At 38.1% G+C, this 22,666-nt stretch overlaps 5 protein-coding genes across 7 annotated transcripts; 2 read left to right on the top strand and 3 right to left on the bottom strand.

The window, feature by feature from the left end:
* Nucleotides 1-9: 9 nt before the first annotated feature.
* Nucleotides 10-1,383, bottom strand: LOC135119814 (uncharacterized). Its single transcript, XM_064044207.1, has 6 exons — nucleotides 1,357-1,383; nucleotides 951-1,037; nucleotides 748-851; nucleotides 614-682; nucleotides 197-488; nucleotides 10-148 (listed from the first exon to the last, which is right to left on the bottom strand). Exons 2-6 carry the CDS (start codon nucleotides 986-988, stop codon nucleotides 10-12), a joined length of 642 nt encoding a protein of 213 aa, XP_063900277.1. The 5' UTR covers nucleotides 989-1,037; nucleotides 1,357-1,383.
* Nucleotides 1,384-3,895: 2,512 nt separating this feature from the next.
* On the top strand, nucleotides 3,896-8,086 carry LOC135119806 (6-phosphofructo-2-kinase/fructose-2,6-bisphosphatase-like). 3 transcript variants are annotated; one of them, XM_064044199.1, is made up of 18 exons: nucleotides 3,896-3,972; nucleotides 4,137-4,243; nucleotides 4,314-4,429; nucleotides 4,771-4,842; nucleotides 4,909-5,017; nucleotides 5,166-5,209; nucleotides 5,387-5,474; nucleotides 6,374-6,501; nucleotides 6,553-6,623; nucleotides 6,676-6,837; nucleotides 6,893-7,047; nucleotides 7,111-7,178; nucleotides 7,243-7,304; nucleotides 7,379-7,468; nucleotides 7,527-7,661; nucleotides 7,726-7,783; nucleotides 7,843-7,889; nucleotides 7,951-8,086. In XM_064044199.1, the coding sequence occupies exons 1-18, from the start codon at nucleotides 3,970-3,972 to the stop codon at nucleotides 8,062-8,064; spliced, it is 1,629 nt and encodes a 542-aa protein (XP_063900269.1). In that variant the 5' UTR covers nucleotides 3,896-3,969; the 3' UTR covers nucleotides 8,065-8,086. The 3 variants fall into 3 exon arrangements, with proteins under 3 accessions (XP_063900269.1, XP_063900268.1, XP_063900270.1); XM_064044198.1 differs by having other exon boundaries at nucleotides 7,837-7,889; XM_064044200.1 differs by lacking the exon at nucleotides 3,896-3,972 and having other exon boundaries at nucleotides 4,166-4,243; nucleotides 4,909-5,021; nucleotides 7,837-7,889.
* A 9-nt stretch (nucleotides 8,087-8,095) lies between these two features.
* Nucleotides 8,096-10,563, bottom strand: LOC135119813 (uncharacterized). The gene is made up of 18 exons (XM_064044206.1): nucleotides 10,472-10,563; nucleotides 10,254-10,360; nucleotides 10,142-10,186; nucleotides 10,005-10,077; nucleotides 9,837-9,941; nucleotides 9,741-9,782; nucleotides 9,608-9,684; nucleotides 9,493-9,558; nucleotides 9,321-9,435; nucleotides 9,185-9,259; nucleotides 9,074-9,125; nucleotides 8,958-9,017; nucleotides 8,835-8,905; nucleotides 8,710-8,778; nucleotides 8,521-8,636; nucleotides 8,402-8,464; nucleotides 8,249-8,346; nucleotides 8,096-8,188 (listed from the first exon to the last, which is right to left on the bottom strand). The coding sequence occupies exons 1-18, from the start codon at nucleotides 10,521-10,523 to the stop codon at nucleotides 8,107-8,109; spliced, it is 1,368 nt and encodes a 455-aa protein (XP_063900276.1). The 5' UTR covers nucleotides 10,524-10,563; the 3' UTR covers nucleotides 8,096-8,106.
* A 1,561-nt stretch (nucleotides 10,564-12,124) lies between these two features.
* LOC135119812 (protein O-mannosyl-transferase 1-like) lies at nucleotides 12,125-16,389 on the top strand. Its single transcript, XM_064044205.1, has 28 exons — nucleotides 12,125-12,165; nucleotides 12,252-12,296; nucleotides 12,347-12,459; nucleotides 12,512-12,575; nucleotides 12,705-12,821; nucleotides 12,903-12,953; nucleotides 13,038-13,119; nucleotides 13,176-13,284; nucleotides 13,545-13,610; nucleotides 13,662-13,755; nucleotides 13,813-13,884; nucleotides 13,943-13,989; nucleotides 14,053-14,126; nucleotides 14,188-14,260; nucleotides 14,389-14,446; nucleotides 14,506-14,605; nucleotides 14,670-14,719; nucleotides 14,788-14,862; nucleotides 14,916-15,007; nucleotides 15,063-15,156; nucleotides 15,220-15,289; nucleotides 15,337-15,440; nucleotides 15,511-15,600; nucleotides 15,654-15,730; nucleotides 15,790-15,833; nucleotides 15,896-16,034; nucleotides 16,087-16,242; nucleotides 16,294-16,389. Exons 6-28 carry the CDS (start codon nucleotides 12,918-12,920, stop codon nucleotides 16,331-16,333), a joined length of 1,842 nt encoding a protein of 613 aa, XP_063900275.1. The 5' UTR covers nucleotides 12,125-12,165; nucleotides 12,252-12,296; nucleotides 12,347-12,459; nucleotides 12,512-12,575; nucleotides 12,705-12,821; nucleotides 12,903-12,917; the 3' UTR covers nucleotides 16,334-16,389.
* On the bottom strand, nucleotides 16,339-20,010 carry LOC135119811 (uncharacterized). The gene is made up of 24 exons (XM_064044204.1): nucleotides 19,921-20,010; nucleotides 19,754-19,837; nucleotides 19,555-19,664; nucleotides 19,351-19,481; nucleotides 19,181-19,304; nucleotides 19,030-19,125; nucleotides 18,836-18,967; nucleotides 18,626-18,702; nucleotides 18,508-18,572; nucleotides 18,366-18,454; nucleotides 18,185-18,313; nucleotides 18,076-18,127; nucleotides 17,935-18,018; nucleotides 17,840-17,881; nucleotides 17,699-17,757; nucleotides 17,587-17,634; nucleotides 17,282-17,436; nucleotides 17,136-17,224; nucleotides 17,025-17,083; nucleotides 16,873-16,968; nucleotides 16,723-16,818; nucleotides 16,591-16,666; nucleotides 16,472-16,534; nucleotides 16,339-16,420 (listed from the first exon to the last, which is right to left on the bottom strand). The coding sequence occupies exons 3-24, from the start codon at nucleotides 19,582-19,584 to the stop codon at nucleotides 16,368-16,370; spliced, it is 1,845 nt and encodes a 614-aa protein (XP_063900274.1). The 5' UTR covers nucleotides 19,585-19,664; nucleotides 19,754-19,837; nucleotides 19,921-20,010; the 3' UTR covers nucleotides 16,339-16,367.
* Nucleotides 20,011-22,666: the final 2,656 nt, after the last annotated feature.

Genomic DNA, 22,666 nt, shown 5'->3' with positions numbered 1-22,666 from the left:
AAAGTGCATTTACCGAGCATTATTTTTATTACGCGGCACCAAAAATTCAAAGCAAGCCATAAGGGATAGGTGGTCGGACGGCTGACAGGAATTGGGAAGCCCGCCACACGGCGCTCCCGTTAGCTTTTCTTCCCTCAAACTCTCCTCGCTGGGGAATGACAGCAGTTGTTTAAGCCGAATATGTTTGAACGAGTACCAGATGTAGTCGACGGTATGGCAGCGCCGACTAGTGACGGTAGTGAAGGGCGGCTCCCCTTCAATTTCTTTGTTTAGCGTGAAAGATCTACTGGTACGCTCACTGTTATTTCGCTGGTAGTAAGAGTAGGCACTCTTTAAAACTCCGTTCTTAATTGCCCAAGGGCGGCTCCCGTTAAAGTTACGAGCTTCTTGATCACTGTAATTAAACATGTAGCCTCGAACGAAGCGGTAAAGAAGACTTTGAGGCACGTTGTTGAAATCACCGCAGAACACAATAGGAAGTTCAGAGGCTAAAGTTTAATAATTAGTAATTAAAGAAGGGGCCCAGCGATAAATTTTAAGGGGAACAACTAAAGCGCTTTCAAAGTATATAAATAACCCGCAGGTCTAGTTAGACAAAACCTTAAAAGTTTACCTATAATTCCTAAAGAAAAAAAGGTTCGTCTTACCTCCTGATTTAAGTAAAAAAGTTCTTGCAGTTGAACTACATGAAAATTATGAAAAGTTAGCTTATAGAGTGATAGAAAAACTGGCTTTGAGCAAGCTGACCGTCTTCTTGTTCAGGATCCCAGTAAAGATGAGTATTAATTACAGCCACGTAAGCACCCGATGTTCTGTGCCTTAAAATGGCCATTAAAGCTACTCTGCAATGACTGCAAAAATATTTATATTATAAACAACGTGAAACTAAGGCATTTGAAATTGATATGTAAATTTTTGTATCCAATAATAAATAAAGCGAAAAGGCTTACATGTCCTTATAGTAAAAGCGCTTGACGTACACTACCATAAACAAAGAATCTTTCCAAAAGATTCCACAGCCGTCAGGTTTATAGTCGCTACATGAATTAAATAAAAGCTGTTATACCTTCAAATTTAAGAATGACCTAGTGCATAACAAGCTGTGGCTCCTAGAAAAAGGGTTTTATAAACCTTGGCTTAAACTACCAACGAGCACTATTAAAAATAACGACTACGAAGTCTATTAAGTTCATTCTAACTAAAGGTCTAGTAAGGCTGTCTAGTGAAAAAATATATATACATTCAAAAGTACTTAGTGTATTTGAGCCAACTGTAAAAGGAATATAAAATAAATAAACTAAGACCAACGCAGGAAGAATCACAAAAAGTTTTAAGGTAGCTTGTAATGGTTGTTACCCAGTTGTTATGTAAGTCTTAGATGGCCTTTGTGCATAAACACTTTGATAAACAGGTGAAAATCTTAAAAAACTTGGTTTAAAAAAATTATAATAAGCTGTTAATTCTTGAAGGCAAATAATATCCGGCTATTTATTATAATGAGTCAATTTTAGGTTCCTAGTAACTTAAATAAAAAGTACGCTATATCTTGTTATTTCCTCAAAGATTTTAGTGGAACGAGTTCGCCAGTTTAAGTGGTCGGCGTGAACATAGTCATAAAATTTTTGTTTAGCTAGGTAGGAACCCAAGATATTATACTGCAGTACAGAAAAAGGAACTTTTTAGAAAGGCAAAGTGAACTTTAAAATAACTTTAAATAAAAACTTAAAAAATGCCTGGGATATAAGCTAGTTTGGGAGGCGCCGAATCGGTAACATTAAATAAGCCCCTTTTAACGGTGTTAGCCATAGCAGGCGAAGTGTAACATAAAATAAAAGGAGAACAGAGCCAGAGAGGAGATTTAAAAGCAAAGCGTGGAAGCATGCTTGCTTTTTGGTGTATGCCAGCCATTTATTCCATAAATATTTTTGCTTAAAAAAAGAGATTGTATAGGTTAATTGTAAGCCCTCCAATCACTAGACAACAAATGCATTCCATAGCTGTAGAAGCCTTGGGTGATTTGAGTACTTGCGATAAAACCTAATAAATATTGGTAATTAATAGTTGCAAGCAAAGTTTGCACCTACACTCTGTTTATTCTTGTGGACGTGAACCAGAAACAAAACTTTATAAATAAAGTTAGCCGCTGATTGAAACTCTATACTTTTAGTTTTTAGAATAAGTGTAAAACTCGTGTATTTCTTATTTATAGATGTCCCCATCTTAGTGTTACCAGATCCCAATTTTGAAATAATCTAAGATGCGTTTCATTTATGATTTCAAGGAGATGGTGCGAACCAATAGGCAGAATATAAAAGGCCAAAGACTAAACAAGTTCTCTCTGTATATACTTATAGCAATCACTGGAGCAGTTATCCTTTTTAATAATTCTTACGACTCTCAGGGAAATATATAAAGAAGCAAAACTAAACGGTTCAAGACATTTATAATTACAGTTCAATTACTACTTTACCGGTTAAGAACGGATTTTTGGGATAATTATTAAAGCTCGCTAAAAACTAAAAAGTGTTGAAGGTTATTCCCACTGAAAAATACGTATCACATCTTACCTTAGCCGAAAAAAGGTTATAGGCGCCATCACAGGTGAGAGACACAATGTTCAGGAAAAAAAATAGACTTAGCTTGGGGTACTATTCTGAACAATATTAACTTCTCACTTTTTTTTGGTTGTTCAAAAAGCAGAAAAAATTATAGATGAAGTGGAAATAGAAGACGGGTCAACTGTAGTGCCTACTCGAAGCAAACCTTAATATTAGAATAACGACCGTTAAGGATCCCTTGAAAATAGAACTTTACAATACTGTAAAAGGACATGTAATAAACCTCTTGCAGATTTGGCACAAGTTGTTAACATCTCGATAATCCCGAAAGAGGCACTGTCAGACCAGAAATGGACGCTAGCTAAGAAAATAGTGCCACCCTTGAAGTCAAAAATACTTGGGACATTGTTGACAATGACACTAAAGAACTTTAAGGGTACAATTGAGTGCATCTTCTTCTGTTATTACATCTCTACAAAGTTAAGACTACGAACGTGCCCTATTTTCCCTTATATTCGTCTAGCTTAACCGAACCATAAAGAGCCCATCTTACGCACGTCACTCCCCTTTTTTTCCTATGAAAGGTAATTTGTTTGAACCACTATACATTCCTAAACTAGGGTGGCTCAGAGGTTAGTAAGCCCCTCTTTCGTTTTAGGTTTGTATGTATGTAACGTGAGAGGGTTGAGCACTTGAGAACACATCACTGACTGATGTAAAAAAGGTTTTTATTTCTTCAATTTGTTGTGCTCTACAGGCAGCTCGTAAATTATCAAATAATGTATTACTGAGTTCTTGTATTTACAATAAACCTATACCATACTTTTTGTTTTTATATAATATATAGTTCTCGAAGACATTAAGCTCGTATAACCGACAGATTTAGAATTTTTATTAACTTGCCTACTTTTAAAACTCGTGTCCATAGAGTGCTGGACGCTTAAGTTATCAGTTAATTCTTTAAGGGTGCACCTCTTGAACTTAATAGTAACTTGTTTTTAAAATAATTTTTAAATATAGTTTGCAAGAAAAATACGTTAGTCAATAAAATTTTCAAAGGGCCAATAACCACTTTGTAAAATGTCACTTAATCGCTAACTTTAGAAGAGATACTTAAAGCTGCTCCGGTAATAAATGGGTTACTTATCCGATATCGTAAATTGTACACCTTTATAAATGTAATTGCAATACCCAACTGATTTATTCAAAAAAAATGTCACAGAGGGGTTGCTTGTGCGAATCAAAAAGTGCACGGCGTTAGCCTAATCACCTACGTCACTATGACCTCAAGGATGAGCGTCTCTACTTAGAGAAGTAGAACTTTTTATATCGATATCCCGAGGCAACCTCGCTAAGTACGACAGTTTGGGAACCGCAGTGGCTTTTTGAGTTCTAGCTAGCCCCCTAAAAGATGGTTGCGTTTGTTAAATTATTATTCGGCTTTGCTAATTTTTTCTGGTTGATAAAGATGCGGCTTTTTTTTAATTGCTTTATACTAACTATCTTGATAAGGCTTTCCCTCTAATATAAACTAACTTAATATATTTCCAACTTAACTCTTTTTAAATTATAATTCAGAGACTTGTAACATTTTCTTGGGCGTATGAGGGAGAAGAAGTGTTTTTATGTGGCTCCTGGAGTGATTGGAAAAATTTGTTATTATTAAGAAAAGTTTCTGGAAGAGAGTAAGACGCTTACCATTAAACTTATTAATTGAACTAAAACTTAAGTGTTATTTTGTAACATTATGAATAGAGAAACAATTTTTTCTGCTGTAGTTTCTTTGGAACCTGGCATATATCTCTATAAATATTTTGTTGATGGGGAATGGAAGATTGACAAAAACGCGTTGGCAGTTTTCCAGCAAAACGGTTTGCTAAATAATAAATCACTTATATTATATAATGGATTCCTTTCTTTCAACAATTTATATAATTTTTCCAATCTTTTGTATAGTTACATTTATATTTACTTTTGGACAAATCAACTTAATATTTAATATATACGTGTAAGTACGTTCAAAAACTTTATCACAATAGCATACAAGTACTAAATAACTTGCATACAGCAAGATCGTTAGAAACACGTGTTTAATTTTTTAAATAAGTTTATGGCCAGTAATCTTGTGACTTTATTAAGACGTGTGAATCGTAGTGTTTGTAAATTTCTAAGGTTTTAATACCCTGTTGCCCCTTAACTTTTTTTTATTCAGGGGAAATTTGTAATTGTCTCTGTAATCCCGACTCTTTGGTTCAAGAGGATGCACTCCTTCAAACTCTTCCAAGTTTGTTACTTACTATCAACCTCAAACACTGCGTTTGGCAATGTTGCTAAATAAATAATAACACAGCACGTGAGAAGGTTTGTTCATCCAGTGATAAGCCAGAGCTCCCCGCAAGGCTTGGCAACCCCATCAGCCCCCGACCTGGCCATCGAAATGCGTTTGCTGCGGGGGAGGGGTAGGTACAGATTGTTTATACTGCTTATTGTGTACAACTCTAGATTGATTATTTAAAAATTAATTTAAAGTATGACGCAAAAAATTTGAGTCGTGCCTTTTTTACTTATTTTTTACTAGTATTAATAAGTCGTCACTTATATATGCAGGCGGATGGCAGTAATTATGGTTGGCTTGCCAGCGCGAGGCAAAAGTGAGATTTGGTTTATTTTATATATTACGAAAGAAATTTGTTAAAGGGCTAGTTTAACCCTCTCAGAATGGCTCGTTGATTGTTTAATATGACTCACAAGTTAGTAAGTTCACAGTAGTAGCCATCCATTCTACTATTAATATTTCATTAAACACTTCTTTCTATGTATAAATAAAGGCTTTATATCTGCTAAAGTGGCTCGCTATTTGAAATGGTTGGGCTACGAGACGAATGTCTTCAACGTCGGGGCTTACAGAAGGAAAAGGTATTCATGAGTAGAGCGTCCAAGTAATAGTCAGTTACATAGTAAAGTGCGAAGTACATGGCAAATATACTAATAGACTTTAATCCCGAAAGTCGAATAATATTGAAAAAAGTTTACCTTACTTGTAAAAAGGATATATACCAAAAAATGTAAACTTACTAGTTTTGATATATACAACTCGTAAATGCGCAGGCTATACTTTAAAAATTTATTAAAATTAAAAAATTAACTCTTTTGGGCTTTAATAAAGAGTATTGACTGGTGACGGCGTTTATCTGATTGGATGTTCAAGGGTCATCTCTGTAACGATACAGCGCTGGCATGCAGCCTTTGAGCGCATTAAGCAGCGGGTAAATTTATCCTGCTACTCAGGAAACGCATAGAATTATAAAACTATTAGCATGAGCGTAAAAGTATTGGTCGGTATACGCCCTTCGCCCTTTTACTTTACTGGCTCGCATTGACAGCCAGCATTGACTACCTTAAAACAACCTGGAGGGGATTGATTCTTATATGGAATACTGTTAATTTGCGCGGTACCCCCCGTGCTCCCCTTTTATTGCGGATAGCATTTTTTTTTATAATATAAGGCTTGCGCTTGAGTTAGGCTAATGAAAGCTGATACTCTTGTCTATTCCCTTACGTCACTGGGCTACGTGTTTGTTTTTTTTTTCTTGGTGCTCACTGCAACAGGCATTGAATCTAGCGCATTCCCTTCCCGCGCGTCCCCCTTTTAATACTTTCAATTCTTGATATAACAACCACTAATTTATGTACGATCTAATGTTTTACAAAAGCTTTGGCAAACCAATTGTAAATCTAGCAACATTAAACGGCCATTAAAATGCTCCGCTAGTTTGGTTATAAAGCTGTTTGTGTTACGCACTTTTGCACTGCAGGCTGGGATCTTACCACCAGCATGACTTCTTTCGCTCCGACAATCCGGAGGGAGTAAAAATTCGCTTGGAGCTTTGCCGCCACGCTCTAGACGACTTGCTCTCCTTTTTGAGTTCTGGAGGCCACGTGGGTACTGCGTTCGACATCTTATTTGTCCCCAATACCTTTACTCGAGGTTTAGGCATTCTAGACGCCACAAACCACACGCGGCCTCGTCGTCGTTTTATTGTAGATTACTTGAAAGGATATAAAGTTCTTGTTGTTTGTATTAATTTAATCATCTTGGTTCACTCTGTACTACCAGGAAGGTCACGTTAAACTGATGTTTGTGGAGGTCATTTGCGACATGGCGAGTATTATTGACCGCAATATCCAGCTTAAGGCACACAATTCGGCGGATTACACCGAGGTTGACCCGAAGTTTGCCGAGGAAGATTTTAGGGAGCGTCTGAAGCATTATGAGAAGGTGGCGAACATTAAATACTGTATAAGGAACATCATTCGTTGACAATCCAGCAAAGAGCTACGAAACAATAACAGAAAAGCAGCTTTCCTTTTTTAAACTGTTCAACGTGGGCGAGCGAACAGTTACCAATCGCATCCAAGGAATCTTGCCTACGAGGATAGTATATTATTTAATGAACCTACACATCGTCCCGCGCCCTTTGTACTTTAGGTTGTATGCCTTAAATTAGCATAAGAAGGCCCTTTTATAATATTATTAAAAACAACTAACAAGCCTTCAAGAGAATACTTATAGCAAAACCAGCCCTGACGTAGAAAATAAAACTTCGCTAAGTAGCAAAGGTGTTCTTTATAATCACACCTAATGATTTAATAATAATTCACGCCCCTAATGAAAAAAATACAGGTTCCATGGCCGAGTTTATGAGCTCTTCGCAACTTCCTAGAGCAGCCCTAGACCCCGCGGAGGTAAAACGTTACGGCACTCTTTAGCCTTTTTGTAAGCTAAGCTGCTTGACCATATGCTTTGTTTACTTTGAAAGCACTTGAGCGTCTGGTGCAGCCCGGAGGCCGACGCCGTTGAGATTGCGCAGAAGATACCGCACGTGGAGCTTGTCAGCTGGAAAGCGCTGGTAATACGCCGTTATGCGTCATACGTTCGAGGCTCCATAACGCAGCTGGCTCTACCAGGAGGAAATTGATATGGGCGAGTGCGCTGGTATGTCCGCCGAAGAGTTCAAGGCCTGCAGGCCACGTGATTTCAAGCAGATGCAGATGGATCCCCTCCACTATCGCTTTCCCGGGATCGGAGGAGAGTCGTATAGCGTACAAACTTTTAGTATATAACGCCTTCGTAGGGCTTAAGTATACCTAATGATCAACTGCTAAGGACCTTATTGCCCGTCTAGAGCCAGTAATTATTGAGTTGGAGCGACAACGTTCGCCAGGTAACTTGTAGGCTTAATGGGTATTAGTACTTTTGTTCGTAAATATTTAACAGTACTAGTGATTGCCCACAAAAGTGTTTTGCAGTGCCTACTCGCATACTTTATGGTATCCTCACGTGTTTTTTCAGAGCATGCAGCCTCACACTTCCTCTTTCATAACTTATTAGAACATGGAACCGGTCACAATTCCTTCGGTGAATATTCCTCTCCACCAAATAATTAAGGTGGAACCCGCCAACGACGGCCTTAACTTAGAGCACTTCCCTTTAAAATTTTGTTAATTTTTATTTTATTATAAATTAATCTCCAAATTTCTTTTTCTATTAGCCCTTTTCCAAGCTTAAGCTCTTAGGCATCCTCAAGTCTCGAAGTTTTAGCGTATACGAGTTTGTTAGTATATCCGATCTATCAAAAAAGATGTAATAACGCTGCGCATGCGCCTAAAAAATAAGCTTTACGACGCACCCGCTCAAAACCAAAAATGTAAAGAACGAGAGGAAGCCAAGGATATGCCCACCAATCCAGTACGGCGCATACCGTTCGACTTTGGGCAGTAAGTACAACTGAGCGAAAAAGCACGAGTTAAGCACGTGAGTCAGTAATGAAAGAAAAATCTACCCAAGGAAACAAGCACAATCCTGTGCCAAAGTTTAGCTTAAACAAGTCTACCGCCGTTTCGCACTTTGAAAATTGTGCATAGACAGCATTATATTATAATCAGTAGGCAATAAGCGAACCCTTTTCCGCAGGTAACTGTAAATATAGACAGTCGCGCCAACAAAGTAAATGGGGAGCAAGCTCGAAACTACGGCGTTTCGAACGGCATACTTGAGGACGTGTGGGACTGAATTGCCTACGAAAAGATCCACAAAATAGTCTTAGTAAAACATATGGATAAATACAAAATAAAAGGTAAAAGGAGAAACCGAGTGCCCACCCCTCGAATGCCCCCCAAACCAGTCCCCCACCACCAGTGTGAAAGTAGAGCATTATACCTTCCAAGTAGTACGTTTTCACCAGAATATTACTACAGGAAAAAAAAAAAGAGTACCCGATTTTCTGATCTTCTTTCTTAGATCGTAGTAGGGCCGCGTAAGATCCAACTCCATTTCAGTTGCGTATCTGATATGGGAACGTGAAATCTAAGAAATTCAATAGCATATAGACAAAAGACTTATTAACAAGATCTTTTTCACGCGGACTCTGAAGAGACGACAAGTCAACCTTATGAGCCCTAATTCGATATTTGCGGTAGCACAAGTAAAAGAGTACTAAACTCTCAAAGTATACTGAGAGAAGGTATAACAAATCTTCATTAGCGCCTCTCTGTGTGACCATCTTCCTAGCAAAATTCCGAGCTTGAGTGAATATTCAAGCAAGCATGAGCGGTTACAAGTCTACCTATCGAATAACTGCTGTAACAAGCTTCCAAAAACGTGATAGCTCCGTTTAAAGCCAAGTCCTTCCGCAAGTGCTCTAAAGAAAATACCCGCAAAGGACTCAAAAAAGTAGACTGCGAAAAGTAAGTGCGACGCACCAATCTCTGCAAAGTGACAGAGGCTCTGGCTAAGCAGCTGCCGGAGTAGAAGAGAGTCCGTGTGGAAGGCAATTTCCAGTAGGCGCAAGTGGACTCCGCGCTCACCGAGGATCCTCTAAGGTAATAGCGGAAAGAGCACACGGGGTAGCAGAGCACGTTAAAAAGAGTGTACTGTAAGTTTATCGCATCGAGAGCATTCGTTGATGCAAACACAGGCCTTTTCTCTAACCTCTAAGGCCTAATACTATATATTAACTATTTTAAAAGAGGCAGTATGTACGACTTACTAAGCTCTCGTTATCTATTATCGCAAGCATTCTTTCTATAACGCCTGGATAGTGAACGACATGTTCTTTGACGTCATCTGTTTTTGTTAATTTTTAACGTAATTTTAACAAAGAGCGCCCTAATTCCAAATACCCGAAAACGTAATAATTCTAACGGCCGCCTCAAGGATGTAGCCTACGTGCATAAGGCGTTATACCGACCATCAAAAACTTATATGGAAGAAACAACCTAAATCAATTTCGTTTTGGCAGAATAAGCGCGTCCAAAAGGTCTCAGCACTACGAAAGTACGATAATACTCTTTCCGGAGCATCATCATACGCGCAAGACGCAACTTTAATTTAATTAAAAAAATACAAGGATAGATAACACTACTATAGTGTTTATGAAAGCCCACCTGCACCAAGGAGGGTAAAAACGGACCATACACTAAATATTAAGAGCTTTGAACGCTTTCTAAAGGCAACACCCTTTTATAAATAAAAAATAATGTAATATATAGGTAAACACATTAAAAAAAACCTATTAAATAACCTGCAAACCTCCTAAAAATAAGCGGTATGAATAAGGTTTAACAGTCTATATATTTAAAAACTTTTTTTTCACTTTTATGTTTCCATTGGGCACATAAATAAAGAAGGCATACCGGAACTGCCGGATAATTTTGGGATGAATTTTTTGTAGCAGACACCACATCTTTACTTTTAAAAAATTTTTTAAGGTTAAATAATTCTGAGACTCGGTAGGGAAAGGCTACATTTAATTAACAACGTTATAAAATATATACCAATTTACTGAACTAAAAAAAAGTAAAAGAAAAGTGTGAAGTGCCTAATATAACGTTATAAGAGAAAGGCGCATTACCTTTCCTCAAACCACTAGCATTCAGTGTGAGGCAATACGCGAAGAGCTTCATAGTTGAAGTATTTAAAGATGCTTGCAGTCAAGCATTACACACACTGATGAAAGATGCTACAGGCCAGTAATGGACAAGCAAAACGCCGTTGTTATATATTTGGGGACCCCAGGTAAGCTAGCCCCGGAAAATTTTTGTTATACCAAACCTTAAAACTTTCGGTGAGGCAGAATCCAGCTTAATGTAGTTTAATAAGGTAATTATTGAGGGCCTACTTAATATAAAGCATGAAGCCTTTGAATTTGTCACTAAACTAGGTTTAAAAAATATATATTTTTATTCCACCTTTAGCAAAAGTTACAATTCCTTTAGTCGTTGTTTGTTATAATAGCATAGAGTCAGGCAAAGATAAATGTTAGACTCATTTATCTTCTTGCTTTTCTATTACTTACGCTAGAAGAACGGATTTTACATATTGCATCTTTGCAGAGATGCTTAAAAATGCTCGGTTTTCCCTGTTTTTCAAAGAAAGGAAAAAACTCGGTTTTTAGTAATATGCTCTCCAAATTTTTCTTTTAGTAGGGCGGGGGGGCCTATTACTTTTATCACTTTAACGTAGCTAAACATTTAACATAAAAGATTTACAAATTTTGATGCCTCCTGAAGGCTTTAAAACATTTTAAGACTCCCGTATAACTAACAGATATTTAAAAAAACAAATTTTAATCCAATTTCTCTTCAATGTGTCCCTACCTTTCAAAATTGATTATATGGAACTATGTTAGTTACTTATTAAAAGTGGCGTTCTTTTCTTGAAGGACGTAAATAGTCTATAAATGTGTGCAGTTATAAAATTTTTAATTTTAAGCTCGTCCTTGTATGACCAACTAAAAAACTAAAATTACTTAATGTTCTTTAAGCCTGAGTAAAATTATCGCGCATACACAAAAACTTTATGAGCTTAAGTGAGAAGGCTGATCCCACTTATTAGCATTAACGTTTTTGAGTCTACTTTCAGTTAACGTATTTTCTGCAGTTATTTAAATACGCTATAATTAATGAAGGCAAATTTGTATTGCCTTTCCTCTACTCAGTTTAAAAAATACATTGAAAGCCAAAATAGTTCTTTACCGTCACTACAATATGTTAAGTTTCTATATATATATTTGCTCATGATTTAATGGAACAACAGACTGACTGAAAACGTATACTTTGCTTCCCACCACACACATTCCTTGTTAAACTGTGTCGAAAAAAGATGGGTTGAAGTGTGTTTTTAATTTCTTAATAGCTTCACACCAGCAGTAAAGTTCATGTATTCAACAAATTAATCTATTTAAAAAAAATAATGCAGCTAACACTAGAGTGGCAGGTTCTAAAGCTTTTAGATCACATCATATTATCTAACAGTCAAAGTACACAAGTTAATTTAAAGTAGATCTAAGCGAGGCAAAAATTAAGGGGGAGTAGTTGCTTTCTCGAGTACATTATTATGTAATTCGTTTATATACTTATTTACAATGACGGTTTGCTATAAACGTAATTTACAATTAAATGCACCAATCGGAGTGTTTTGTTTAATAGAGTATTTATTATACCATAGATCTAATTCCAAACTTGGTGTATTTTCCCGATGACTTGCTTGCGCCGTGGGAGGAAAAGTTGTGATGCGTTAAGCACCTTGGATCCTAGCGACCACTCGGTATACTTTTTAGCCAAAGTTGGCTTTTCATTTCTTTATTTTGACTCTTTAAATATTTATCGTATCGCAACCAAAATTTTAATTAGGAACAAATTAAAGACCGAAACTTAAAACGCAACTTTTTTAGAGGGGTAAGCAAACTATTAATACTATGTAAATGTACTTTAACTTTAGCTCTTAGGAGAAACTACTTATACCTCCCAAGTCCTCGCTGAATTATAGATATCTTCTTCTTTTAGTCCTTTTGGGCCTTCTTACCCGTCTTCCTTTCTTAAATACTCCGCACTTTGTTGTGTAAGTTTACAAACATCATTTTGATTAACTCGTAGAATACCTAATACTACAGATTTGATGAGGTTTACTTCGGAAAACATGCAGCTTCTTACTTAACTGGTCGCTTCTTTTTTGATGTTCGTAGACTGTTATACCTTTTTACAATTTTAAAAGTCTGCTTGTAGCAGTTGCTATGTGTACAATAATACTATCGACTCGAATAAGATTGGTTTTATGAGTACTACCTAACTGTCTAAATTCTTAAGCTGCATCCACCTTTGGGAAAGTTGATTTTCGCACTTGTCGGATACCTTAACAACTTTGACGGAAACTATGAATTCAATTCAATCGGAGATGATTATCTCAACGTGCCTACTACACCCGTAAGCTCTTATTCTATCCCCATCTTTTTTCCTCGATCTTTGTACCGGGAGGTGTTTTTAAGAAAAATTTCTTTTGGTTAGGCTCCTTATGCTCAGATGCGCTTTATTCCAGCACTCTTAGGAAGTCTTACGGTATAATGTTAACAAAATTAGCTAATCCGTTTAGAAGTACTAGAAATGCTTAGCCTACTTATTATCTATCAAAAAATTGTTCAGGTTCCGCTGGTTTACCTGCTCACTAACGAACTGGGCGGAGGCACTCTTGCATCCTTTTTTGCGGCCACTCTTCTTTTGCTGGGTAACGTTATTAACAAGACGGTGACAAGAAAAAGTTTAAAATTTAATGCATAATAGATAATTCTTTTGTGTGTGTGTCCCGCTTTATTCTCCTGGACTCCTTTCTCATTTTTTTTATATTAATGGCCGTATTTACTTACATCAGGTTTCGCCAGCAATCCAAAAGGTATTCTATCCTTAATACAAATTCTTAAAAAGATCTCTGGAAGATTACAAAATTAGTTTTTAGTAGTCAAGCGGCAGTAAGATTTGGTAGATTTACTCGAGTTTATTAGAAATCAGTATGCTATATAAAAAACTATTGAGCGAGGCCACCAGTTATCCGCTTCCTGTTTCGCTTTTTACCGTAGTTATGTCAGCCGTAGAATCTTGTTACCATTGTTTCCAGCTCCTCGGCTCTCATTTACACTACCTTAACACATTTAGTCCGTTTTCTAGAAAGTGGTGGGCCTACTTGTTCGCCTGTGGCTCCTTCCTAGCGCTCAGTGTCGGGTTTGTGTGTGTGCTCCAGTAGTGAAGTACCGAGTAGTCACTACTTTGTAGGGTGAAGATGGTGGGCTTCTTTGCGATGGCCTTCGTCGGGGTTCACACCGTTGGGGAGCTCTGGGCACTCTTCTGCGATAGCACCATTCCCCTTGTAAGGCCGAGAAGATTCCTCTTCCTTCGAATTCCTTGTGACTGTGTTGAACCACAGAGAGTGATACTTCGGCACTTTTTGATCAGGACGCTGGCCTTGATTGTGCTCCCCTCCGTTTTCATCTATCTGGTTTTGTGAATATTATTTATAAAGAAGATATTCGCGATCCAATTCTTCTCCCTGTTAGATTCTCAGCGTTCATCTTCGGTTATTACCGCTCTCAGGAGATGATGCGTGAGAAATCTCCAGCCTTGTTAGCTCGACAGCTCTAGTTTTTACCTTTTGTTTATTCTTTAGGATGATGTCTCGTAGTTTCCAGTCGGATCTACTTGGAAACCAACACAATATTTCAACTTGGTTTCAGCCAGAGAGTTACTTATGATTGTTATGCACTTTCTTTTTTGGTTGTACACAGTATGTTTTCGTATTTAGAGATTGCTTATGGCTCAATAATCTCGCTGAGGATGGAAGAGAGTCAGTGCTATTTGCACTCGCATCCGAACCGGTATGCTGCGCTGTTACTCATAATTTGGTTTTTGTTTGTTGCTTTGGCACCAAGAAACTGTTGTTAAAGCCGTTTTAGTACATTCTCCGTACATCAGTCGGCGTTCGCTACTAACGTATTCGCTTTAGCTGGCCCGTACATGTTAGTAGGGGCTCATTTCACCAAATCACAAGCGGGCAGCAACAGGTCTTTTGCCTTTTGGATATTTATTGTCTTCAAAAAATGAATGTTCTTACTTAATAAAGGTCACGTGTTACAAGCAGGTAGATGATAACAACTTGTGGTATGTGGCTAAGGGCGATGCGGATTTGCTTAATGAGGGGCCTGTCATCGTACGAGGGAACGGTATCCCATTTTCCTTGGGCTCTCTACACTTTCATCGTATCCTGTAAACACGTCGTACACCCAGGTGAACAAGATGACGACGTTACCCTCGTCAGGGACGGCGACATAATTCAGGTCGGTTTGACGCAGACTATGTGCCATTGTCAAAGTCGATTTAGAACGTGCTGATGCATCCATAACAGCTGTTCCACGTGATAACCCGAGGCGTGCTTCACACCCACGACGTTTCCAGTGTTGTAACGCCCTCAAAGCAAGAAGTGCTTATACTGGTCCTTTTTTGCTTTAAGACTGCTCATCTTTTCATGGTCAGATGTCTGTCTGCCACGCCCATGATAGATGGAAAGAGGGGACGCGCTTTCAAGTCTTCTTTTACGGGTTTCGTGAGTACTGGAAGCCGTTTGAGTAGCCTCTCATATGCTCACGAGGATGCCATCTCTTTAAGTTGTGATTCACTTAGAACTTTAGTTAAGCTTGTTAACGTCGGCGACATTCCGACTACCGTGCAGCTTACTGGCCACGTTTTACCTGATTTTGCACTCCGTCAATATGAGGTCCTTTGTCTGCTAGCACCTTCTACTGCCCCCACATCCTCGCAACCTTGCTGTGTGATAAAGGTTGTATCGGCTAGAGACACCGAAGGTCTTATGGAATTGTGGCAAGCCGAGCACCACGAACACCATAAACGTATAGACTTAATTTTTCGGCCTATAGGGAATAATCATTACTACTAGTCAGGGCTGTGAAACGCGCCTCACTTCCCAAGTTGTCTACGTTTTCAAAAATAATTGAGAACCTTCAAGCTATGTTTATGGCCAATACGAAATTAGTAGGAGAGGTATGCTTCTGCTTCACATGCTCTTTACATTGCGTGAACTCTCAGTGCCGAACTTATTTAACGTTTATAGCACCACTACTCGACAAGGCCCCAACGATGGCCCTTCCTCCCTAAGGGCATCTCATTTTTCCAGGATCCAAGGCCAGACCATCGAAAGCAAGTAAACAGACAGCTGGAAAATAAAGAGGAGATTATAGCAATGCGTCATAATAGATATACATGCTCGGGAATGTTGCATGCTGGTGGCTCACCCATGGATTGCTCGTTGCGTTCCTGGCGCTCTGGACTTGGTGAATCACTTGTGTTGTAACAAATGCCATTAATGACGCTGCTGCACTCCTGTGCATAGGTACACTCTTCGGCTCGTCCGTAACCACGTGGACATAAGCCCAAGTGAGCTAGCAAACTGGAGTGTGGCTTGGGAGCGATAACTGCTTTCCTCTTTTCCCGCTTAGACAAGTATCGGGTACTGCACTGCGCAATGGTTTACGCTGGACTTGCCTACGCTCTCCACTACCTGCCCTTCTTTTTCATGAACCGCACTCTGTTCTTGCACCACTACTTGCCAGCGATGGCTTTCGCATATGTTATAAGGTTTATCTCTTGCCCTCCTCTATAACGCTTAACGCATATGCTGTCTTTATAGTGGAATAACCGCCGAGTATTTATACTGGCTTTTCTATGCTAAACTGAAGCCCTCGCTAGCGCGAGGTTTTGTGGCGCTCTCTCTTTTTTCCGCTCTGGTGATCTTTGCGATGTTTGCGCCTATGACATACGGCCTTGAATCTCCTCGCTGGGAAAGGTATCTGGTGTGGAGGAGGGGTTGGAACTTTCTGGTTTATCAAAAATAAAGTTTAGTGTCCACTAGAGGGCTTTTTGCGTGTCGATATTAAGAACGTAAAAAAAAAACGTTTAATGAAACTTCCGTCAAGATGGAGGAGAGTACTTAACAGAGAAGTTCAGTTCGCCCTTGTTAACGCCTGCAGCAATAAAAATCTTGTGAGGAAGCGGCGGTGCGAACAGTTGACAACCTGTTAGCGGCTTCCAACCAGTATAAGGCAGGTCCTTCAGCGCCAAGTCCAACTCGCAGTTGCCTGCGCGCCGAATCCCATAAAAGAGGGAAGCTTAGAGTCACACGAAACCCACGTACCGAGCATTCCGGACTTTACAAACGATATGCGGGAGTAGTCATGGAGCTCCAAACGCAGGGAGTGCCCGGTGGGATCCTTGAGGTTGGGAGCCAGCATGAACATGAGTGGGATGTAAAAAGGGTGAATCATACGTGTGAGGGGAAGACAAAAGTTTCCTCCCACTGCGGAAAAGTTGTTTTCTTCTTTTTTGTTGTCTTGAAGATGTAGTGCTTGTCAATGCTGGCGCTCTAAGGCATAACGAAAAGTCATGTGCAAAGCGGTCTTTTGCTAGAATAAGGTACCACAAAAGGGTCGGAGATGACGTCCGAGTCGGAAGCTTCCAGTTCCTTAGCCGAGTGGATCACGATGCAGAGAGTCCCGAGGGGTTCCTTTGAGTTCTTTTGAAATATAGATGGGAGGGTGTACTTGGTGATAACTATTCACCCTAGAAAACCTTGTCCACTAGCGGAGTTTTCAGTTTTTTAGCTTCCTTTTTGTCTATTTTCTTTTGAGCTGCCAGTGTGGCACTTTAGTGCAACCGTTAAAAAGAATGAGGAAGAGGAACCTTTGTGGCTGATGAGCTCCTCGCCCAAATACATGGGAGTATAATAAAGCGATATCAATAGGGAGCCTGTCCCGTTCCAAGTGTCGAACCTGCAAACTCGTGTGACCAATAAATAGTATATAAAAGGCATTCAGAGGAGCATCGACCATTTCTGACGGACGGCAAAATCTTCGGTGTTCAATAAGGTACCGATGTTGATCAGTATTTCTCCAAGATTTTCATGAACTTTCAAGAAGTGGTACGACTTAATTTTAAACTTGAGTTTCACCGACTGGACATCGGTTATCAAAGCCTCGCACCACTGGAAAAAGTAAGCAAGTCTTAGCGTTGGTTATATATCTGAAATAAAAAGTCACTTTACAACTATATTATTGATAACTAATATTTAGACACGTTAGCTACATTTAATAGTATTAGTCTTATTATTATATATGTTGTAAAGAGGAGATACTTGATTCCACTCCGGATTAACCCCACATCGTGGCTCCGTCTGAAATTGCTGCAAAAAAAGGTGCTTGTAGTATAAGAAGCCGTGACAAACGGCGGTCGATATAGAGGTGAACCTTCTTGTCGTTGACATAAAAGAGTACATATGGAAGTAAAAGCGAAGATGGATCGCTTCCTGTTATAAATAAGGGGGGGGGGGGGGGGAAGTTGGTCTATGGTGTACAGCTTCGTGCTAGTAAAAGAAAAGGCATTAAAACCTTTAAGTGTTTTAGCTCGAAGGACTTTTAAACGAAGAATGCCTGCATGGCAGGTTATAAAAAGGGGCGCCACCGCATACACCACTCGGCGGTACCTTGTCGCTGCTCATATATGTGAACTTTAGGGTCCTTGTGACCAGATGTCTTCTCCAACTTGAACTTTTTATCATTTTTGTCATCTGCTTCATTAGCAATTAAGCCTGCCACTTAAGGAACGTTAGTATTAAGCAAAGTACTCAAGGCTGCCTCATCCAATTCATTTTCCTTATCAAAGTCAAAAGGTGGGATCTACAGGGTTACAATAACGCAAACAAGATATTACTTATAAGGCAGTATAACAAGAACCTCAACATACAGAGAGGACAACTCGAGTGCTCCCTTTTCCATCTGGATTCTGAAGGGGACGGGCTTCTCCGTCAGTTTGCAGAGCTTAGGCACGCTTATAACCTCCTTGTAGATACAGCGGTCCCCTTGCTAGGGGAGAGATACTGAAGTCCGCCAAAGTACATATAAAGCGGAGAAGCACAAAGGCACTGCGGTCCATAAGGGCTATCTCGCAGGTTCCTTCGATATCTCTGACCATAATTCTCAGCGTTTCGTCAAACTGAGGGTTCACTAAGCGGACAGTTTTGCTAAAGTAAGTTGATAAAGATTATACGAATGTTTACGCGTCCTCGAGTGACTTTTCGTTTCAACATGATCCGAACCAATGGCGAGCCGTACAAATGGAGTGCTGGTTATCTATATAAGTACACTTGTCCTGACTGTAGACTGCGCGAGTGCTACCTAGAACCAAGCAAAATATCCATTTTCCGTACGTTCGAAGCCCGATATACGTTAAGAACGAGAACTCCGATGGCAGTCTAGCGGATTAAGAGCAAACCATAAATGACAGTAGTATAAACAGCCTCACTAAACCTAGAATCGACGCCAGCATATGTTCTCTCTTTGCTTGTCGCTTATTTTCTCAGTTACAAGTTTTTAACAATAGCCTACCCTTTCTAGCACGTAAGTGTCCTTCGGATTTAAGATGGAACCTAAATCAACTTCCACGACGTCGTCAACAAACGTTGTTACCAGCGTATCAGTGATAATATTATGAAGCCAAGCACTAAAACCGGGAAGATTCTATACAGAAAATAAAATTTAAGAACCATGCTTTTGCCTAATATACGCAGGAAAGCTACTACCATGATGTCCATGCTAATAAGTGGTTTTACAGAAAAATCGACTTTTGGTTTTTCTAACATGGAGATTTTAAGCACACTAGCGTATGGGAATTCTTCCTGTTACATAAGCTTTCTTCAAAAAAAAGGGAAGCTGTTAACGATACAGGCTAACAGTTAAGAGGACGTCCGCACGAACTGTGCCTTCGAAGTAAACTTCGCTTACTTCCAAAGGGGCAGGCATGAAGCCCATGACAGTAGTTAACTCAGAACGGAAATCAGCAGCGTCCAAAATTATTCTTTTTATATAGTAAGTAGAGAAAAAGGCTCTAACCTATATTATACCTTAATTCCATTATAACTTGGTTAGGAAAAGTTTTCTTTAAAGTTTTAACGTCCACAACTCGAGGCCCCGTAGTTCCGGGTTCCAGCTTGGTAATTTTAATACTTTTTACACCAGGAGGTTTAAACATTTCCTTAAATAAATTAAAAAAAAGCATCATAAGCCTTATCTGTTACTATGTCGTTAACAATTATTAATTACTACACCAAAAAGGGTTCAGCCGTAGTGGCCACCATCTCGGCGCCTAGGTCACCATAAGTCTTCCACAATCGGTTCACAACTTCGTTGAGCCAATGGGTTGTCTCAAGTTCTTCAACTTATGATATATAAATAGGTTAAAATCAAACAAAATTACTAAGTTAATAATTTCTTACTGCTTAAAAAAAAAATTTATTCTAAACTTACTCAAATTGCTTTTTTTTTGTCTAACTTCAAGATTTATTCGGGAACGTAGTTTCCTAAATCGAGTCAAGACTAAGTTTGCAGTAACTTCGACAAGCCACGAAGTATAATTTTTTTTTTAAAATTTAACCTATAAAAAATCTTTGAATTTTCAAGATTGTAAAAAGTACCTGTCAAAACTATGATAACATAGGCAAAGGAAAGTTTGTAAAAACCCAGACCATAAGCTAAAATAACAACTCCTAGGGCATAGAGCAACATGCTATATTAGAAAATTTGGCTGCGTATGACAATATATTTAAGTTTCAAGCATTGTTTGCAATATTGCAAATCTTTATATAGCCAACATCATTCTATGAGCAAAAATATCTAAACTACTAAATTTAGTAATACCAGCCCATTTTCATTTATTTCCTCTAAGTCAATTGGTTGAACTAGTATCTGAATAGTTTATAGGAGTCAAAGTACAACGCTAATCTTGGGGTGACTATAGTTTAAGAATCTTGTTGAACTAATTTTTTTTAAAATAAATTTGCTAAAGAGTACTATTATAATAAACAAAGTATTTTGCGTCAAATAATAATTTAGGAACCGGAGGTTAAAGTTTTGATAGGGGAGATAATAGTGCTAGACGGAGGGAACAATTTTTAACAAACCGATAATAGCTTAGGATGGAAGCCTTGAGCGATCTTTTATGGCCAATAACAAATCTGACGGAAGAGACTGAATTTCGTCTGTACTAATCAGTGCTAATCAGAACAACTTTTAAAAAACCATATTTAGCAGAGTTTTTGAGGATACCTTCCGGCTGAGACGTAATGTAGGTAAATATTGTGTAAAATTAGGTAACTTTTAATAAAAACTTAGGCGTTAAGAGAAAGGATTAATACGCCACTCATCAAGCTAATTCTCTCAAAAAATATTAATAAAAGGATCTTAATGTAATCTAGGCAATAAAGTCATTGCGCTGAAAGCACAACCGTTAACAAAGCAAGGCTAAAATGTTAATTATTTTTGTCCTTATTTTCGTTAACACTGATAATATTCTCGTACCAAAAAGCTACTGCAAGGCTTTCATACAATTTTAATAAATAACTTATTTTGGTGCTCGATCGCGCCAACAAACTTTAAATCCCTAACGAAGTTTCATGACTGTCCCCATAGACTGAGGGATAGCGGAAACGAATCATATTTTGACTTTAGCCCTTTGGATGTGGTGATAAAAAACAGTTATAAACCACCAGCGGAAGAGATGGTCCCGAATACAAGATTAAAGCCTCCTGTAAACAACGACTCGCATTACTGCTAGCAGCCTTCCTGACTAGGGCTCATGTAGAACCCCAAAACCTCAGAAAGGACCATACCAAGGTGAATTAAATAACAAATAACAAGTGCAATCTTTTTATATACAAAGAGGGTAATTTTAGTAACAAATATTTGTACATGGAATTAAAACAATTAATTTAAATAGGAACTTTTTTTTCTTAAGTTCATTACTCGCTTAACAGTACGCCAAAAGAATGGCTGTCTTTGTAGGCCGTTACAAACAAATCTTGCAGTTCTCATCTCAACGACTATTGAAGAGCAATTAGTTTTTTCCTGCGCATATAGACGATATAGTACCAGTTTGTCATTGGAGTTTAAAGTTACAGCGGTTAAGTGAATCATCCGACGACTAGGGCGAAACACAAAGTCACGCGCTTATAAATATATCAGGTGCATCTTCGATAAGGTGGAATCGGAATTCTCCTTCAAGTACTAATTCGCGTTGAGTGCTTAGATGTTTAAAAAACGTAGTCTAATCGGATGCGCTGTGTTAAAAAAATTAACAAGCCACGGAGCGTAATATGTAGTTTCCATAAAAAAAATTTAAAAACAGAAATCAAGTTTAAACCTTATCTAACAACTCGTTAACAATCATTTACATCATGTATTTACGAAATATTATCCATAAGTCCAGTGTACCAGCGGTATTAACTGCCTTTTTTCTCAACCTAATAAAAAATAGCTTGCAAAATTCTACTATTAGTTAAAAACGTGCAAATTTGGCAAACCAGGGGTTTTAGTGCATTGTCATATTTATTTAATAGGTACATACACGATAAGACGAGCTACAATCTTTATTTTTTTTTAAAAAAATTAAAAAAAAATTTGGATGTTTGCCCTAATTTTACCAGTATATGATTGGTTTAAGGGTAAAACTGCTAGTCAAACATATCTCTAGGCTTATTTAAGTAAAAAGTTTCACTTTTAAAATAATTAAAGTGTTTTTAAAAAAATTTTGTTTCCAGGACCTTAAAAGTTAAATATAAAATTTAAATATTTAAAGAATTTATAGAGCAATGGGCGCCAAAAAAAAGTAATGTGCAAGTGGTCTCTATATTCCTGAGTTTAAGTGGTATCTTACCGTTTTAAAAATAACTTAACGTTACGTGCTAACTTTAATAATCACTTTAAATATAAGTAAAGTCGATATGTGAAAATACTTTTTCAATCTAAACTACATGCGCTCGGTTATAAATTATTTCGGCTGCTGACCTGCGCAACAAGCATATATGACTTTTTATATGCATTAGGCCTAACCTTGTCATTTTTTTGACTAAAAGGTGTGGTAAAAAAATATAATCACATCCTCGTATAATTCGTTTCTATTTTTCTAAATAATAAAAAAAATGTGGGTCCAACTCTTAGTGAGCTTCGCAAAGATAATTCTGTTTAAAAAATTTTCTCTGTAACTACTTAAAAATCATACTTTCAATAACCTTTCCTTAAAATAAATTCAACGGTAAAACTGCTTAAAATAAGAATATACTCTATTTTTAAAATAAAAAAACCATAAAAATTACAACTTAAGGGTAACTCAACGCGCTAAACAGAAACTCTTTTCTCTGCCAAAATTATAATATAGTCCAAATA

This window comes from Zophobas morio, unplaced genomic scaffold, assembly GCF_036711695.1.
Source record: "Zophobas morio isolate AGI-343-1 ecotype UQ-CSIRO unplaced genomic scaffold, CSIRO_AGI_Zmor_V1 ptg000307l, whole genome shotgun sequence".
Lineage (NCBI taxonomy): Eukaryota > Metazoa > Arthropoda > Insecta > Coleoptera > Tenebrionidae > Zophobas > Zophobas morio.
Note: the sequence above shows the minus strand (reverse complement) of the source record. Positions and strands in the feature narration are given on the sequence as shown.

What these genes read in the sequence shown, in the direction of transcription:
- LOC135119814 (XM_064044207.1), bottom strand. Translation starts at nt 988, where the DNA reads ATGGTAGTGTACGTCAAGCGCTTTTACTATAAGGACAT. An exon ending in GGATCCTGAACAAGAAGACG is followed by an intron (nt 683 to 747) that starts GTCAGCTTGCTC and finishes ATTTTCATGTAG; the next exon opens with TTCAACTGCAAGAACTTTTT. An exon ending in TTTTTCTTTAGGAATTATAG is followed by an intron (nt 489 to 613) that starts GTAAACTTTTAA and finishes ATTAAACTTTAG; the next exon opens with CCTCTGAACTTCCTATTGTG.
- LOC135119806 (XM_064044198.1), top strand. An exon ending in GGCAGTTTTCCAGCAAAACG is followed by an intron (nt 4,430 to 4,770) that starts GTTTGCTAAATA and finishes TTTTTTATTCAG; the next exon opens with GGGAAATTTGTAATTGTCTC. An exon ending in AACTTCGCTAAGTAGCAAAG is followed by an intron (nt 7,179 to 7,242) that starts GTGTTCTTTATA and finishes AAAAAAATACAG; the next exon opens with GTTCCATGGCCGAGTTTATG.
- LOC135119813 (XM_064044206.1), bottom strand. Translation starts at nt 10,523, where the DNA reads ATGAAGCTCTTCGCGTATTGCCTCACACTGAATGCTAGTGGTTTGAGG. An exon ending in CCAAAACGAAATTGATTTAG is followed by an intron (nt 9,783 to 9,836) that starts GTTGTTTCTTCC and finishes TTATGCACGTAG; the next exon opens with GCTACATCCTTGAGGCGGCC. An exon ending in TAATAGATAACGAGAGCTTA is followed by an intron (nt 9,559 to 9,607) that starts GTAAGTCGTACA and finishes ATATAGTATTAG; the next exon opens with GCCTTAGAGGTTAGAGAAAA.
- LOC135119812 (XM_064044205.1), top strand. Translation starts at nt 12,918, where the DNA reads ATGCGCTTTATTCCAGCACTCTTAGGAAGTCTTACG. An exon ending in GGCCACTCTTCTTTTGCTGG is followed by an intron (nt 13,120 to 13,175) that starts GTAACGTTATTA and finishes AATGCATAATAG; the next exon opens with ATAATTCTTTTGTGTGTGTG. An exon ending in GCGATAGCACCATTCCCCTT is followed by an intron (nt 13,756 to 13,812) that starts GTAAGGCCGAGA and finishes GTTGAACCACAG; the next exon opens with AGAGTGATACTTCGGCACTT.
- LOC135119811 (XM_064044204.1), bottom strand. Translation starts at nt 19,584, where the DNA reads ATGGTGGCCACTACGGCTGAACCCTTTTTG. An exon ending in TTTATGTCAACGACAAGAAG is followed by an intron (nt 17,635 to 17,698) that starts GTTCACCTCTAT and finishes CTTTTTTTGCAG; the next exon opens with CAATTTCAGACGGAGCCACG. An exon ending in CTTTTGTCTTCCCCTCACAC is followed by an intron (nt 16,667 to 16,722) that starts GTATGATTCACC and finishes CCCAACCTCAAG; the next exon opens with GATCCCACCGGGCACTCCCT.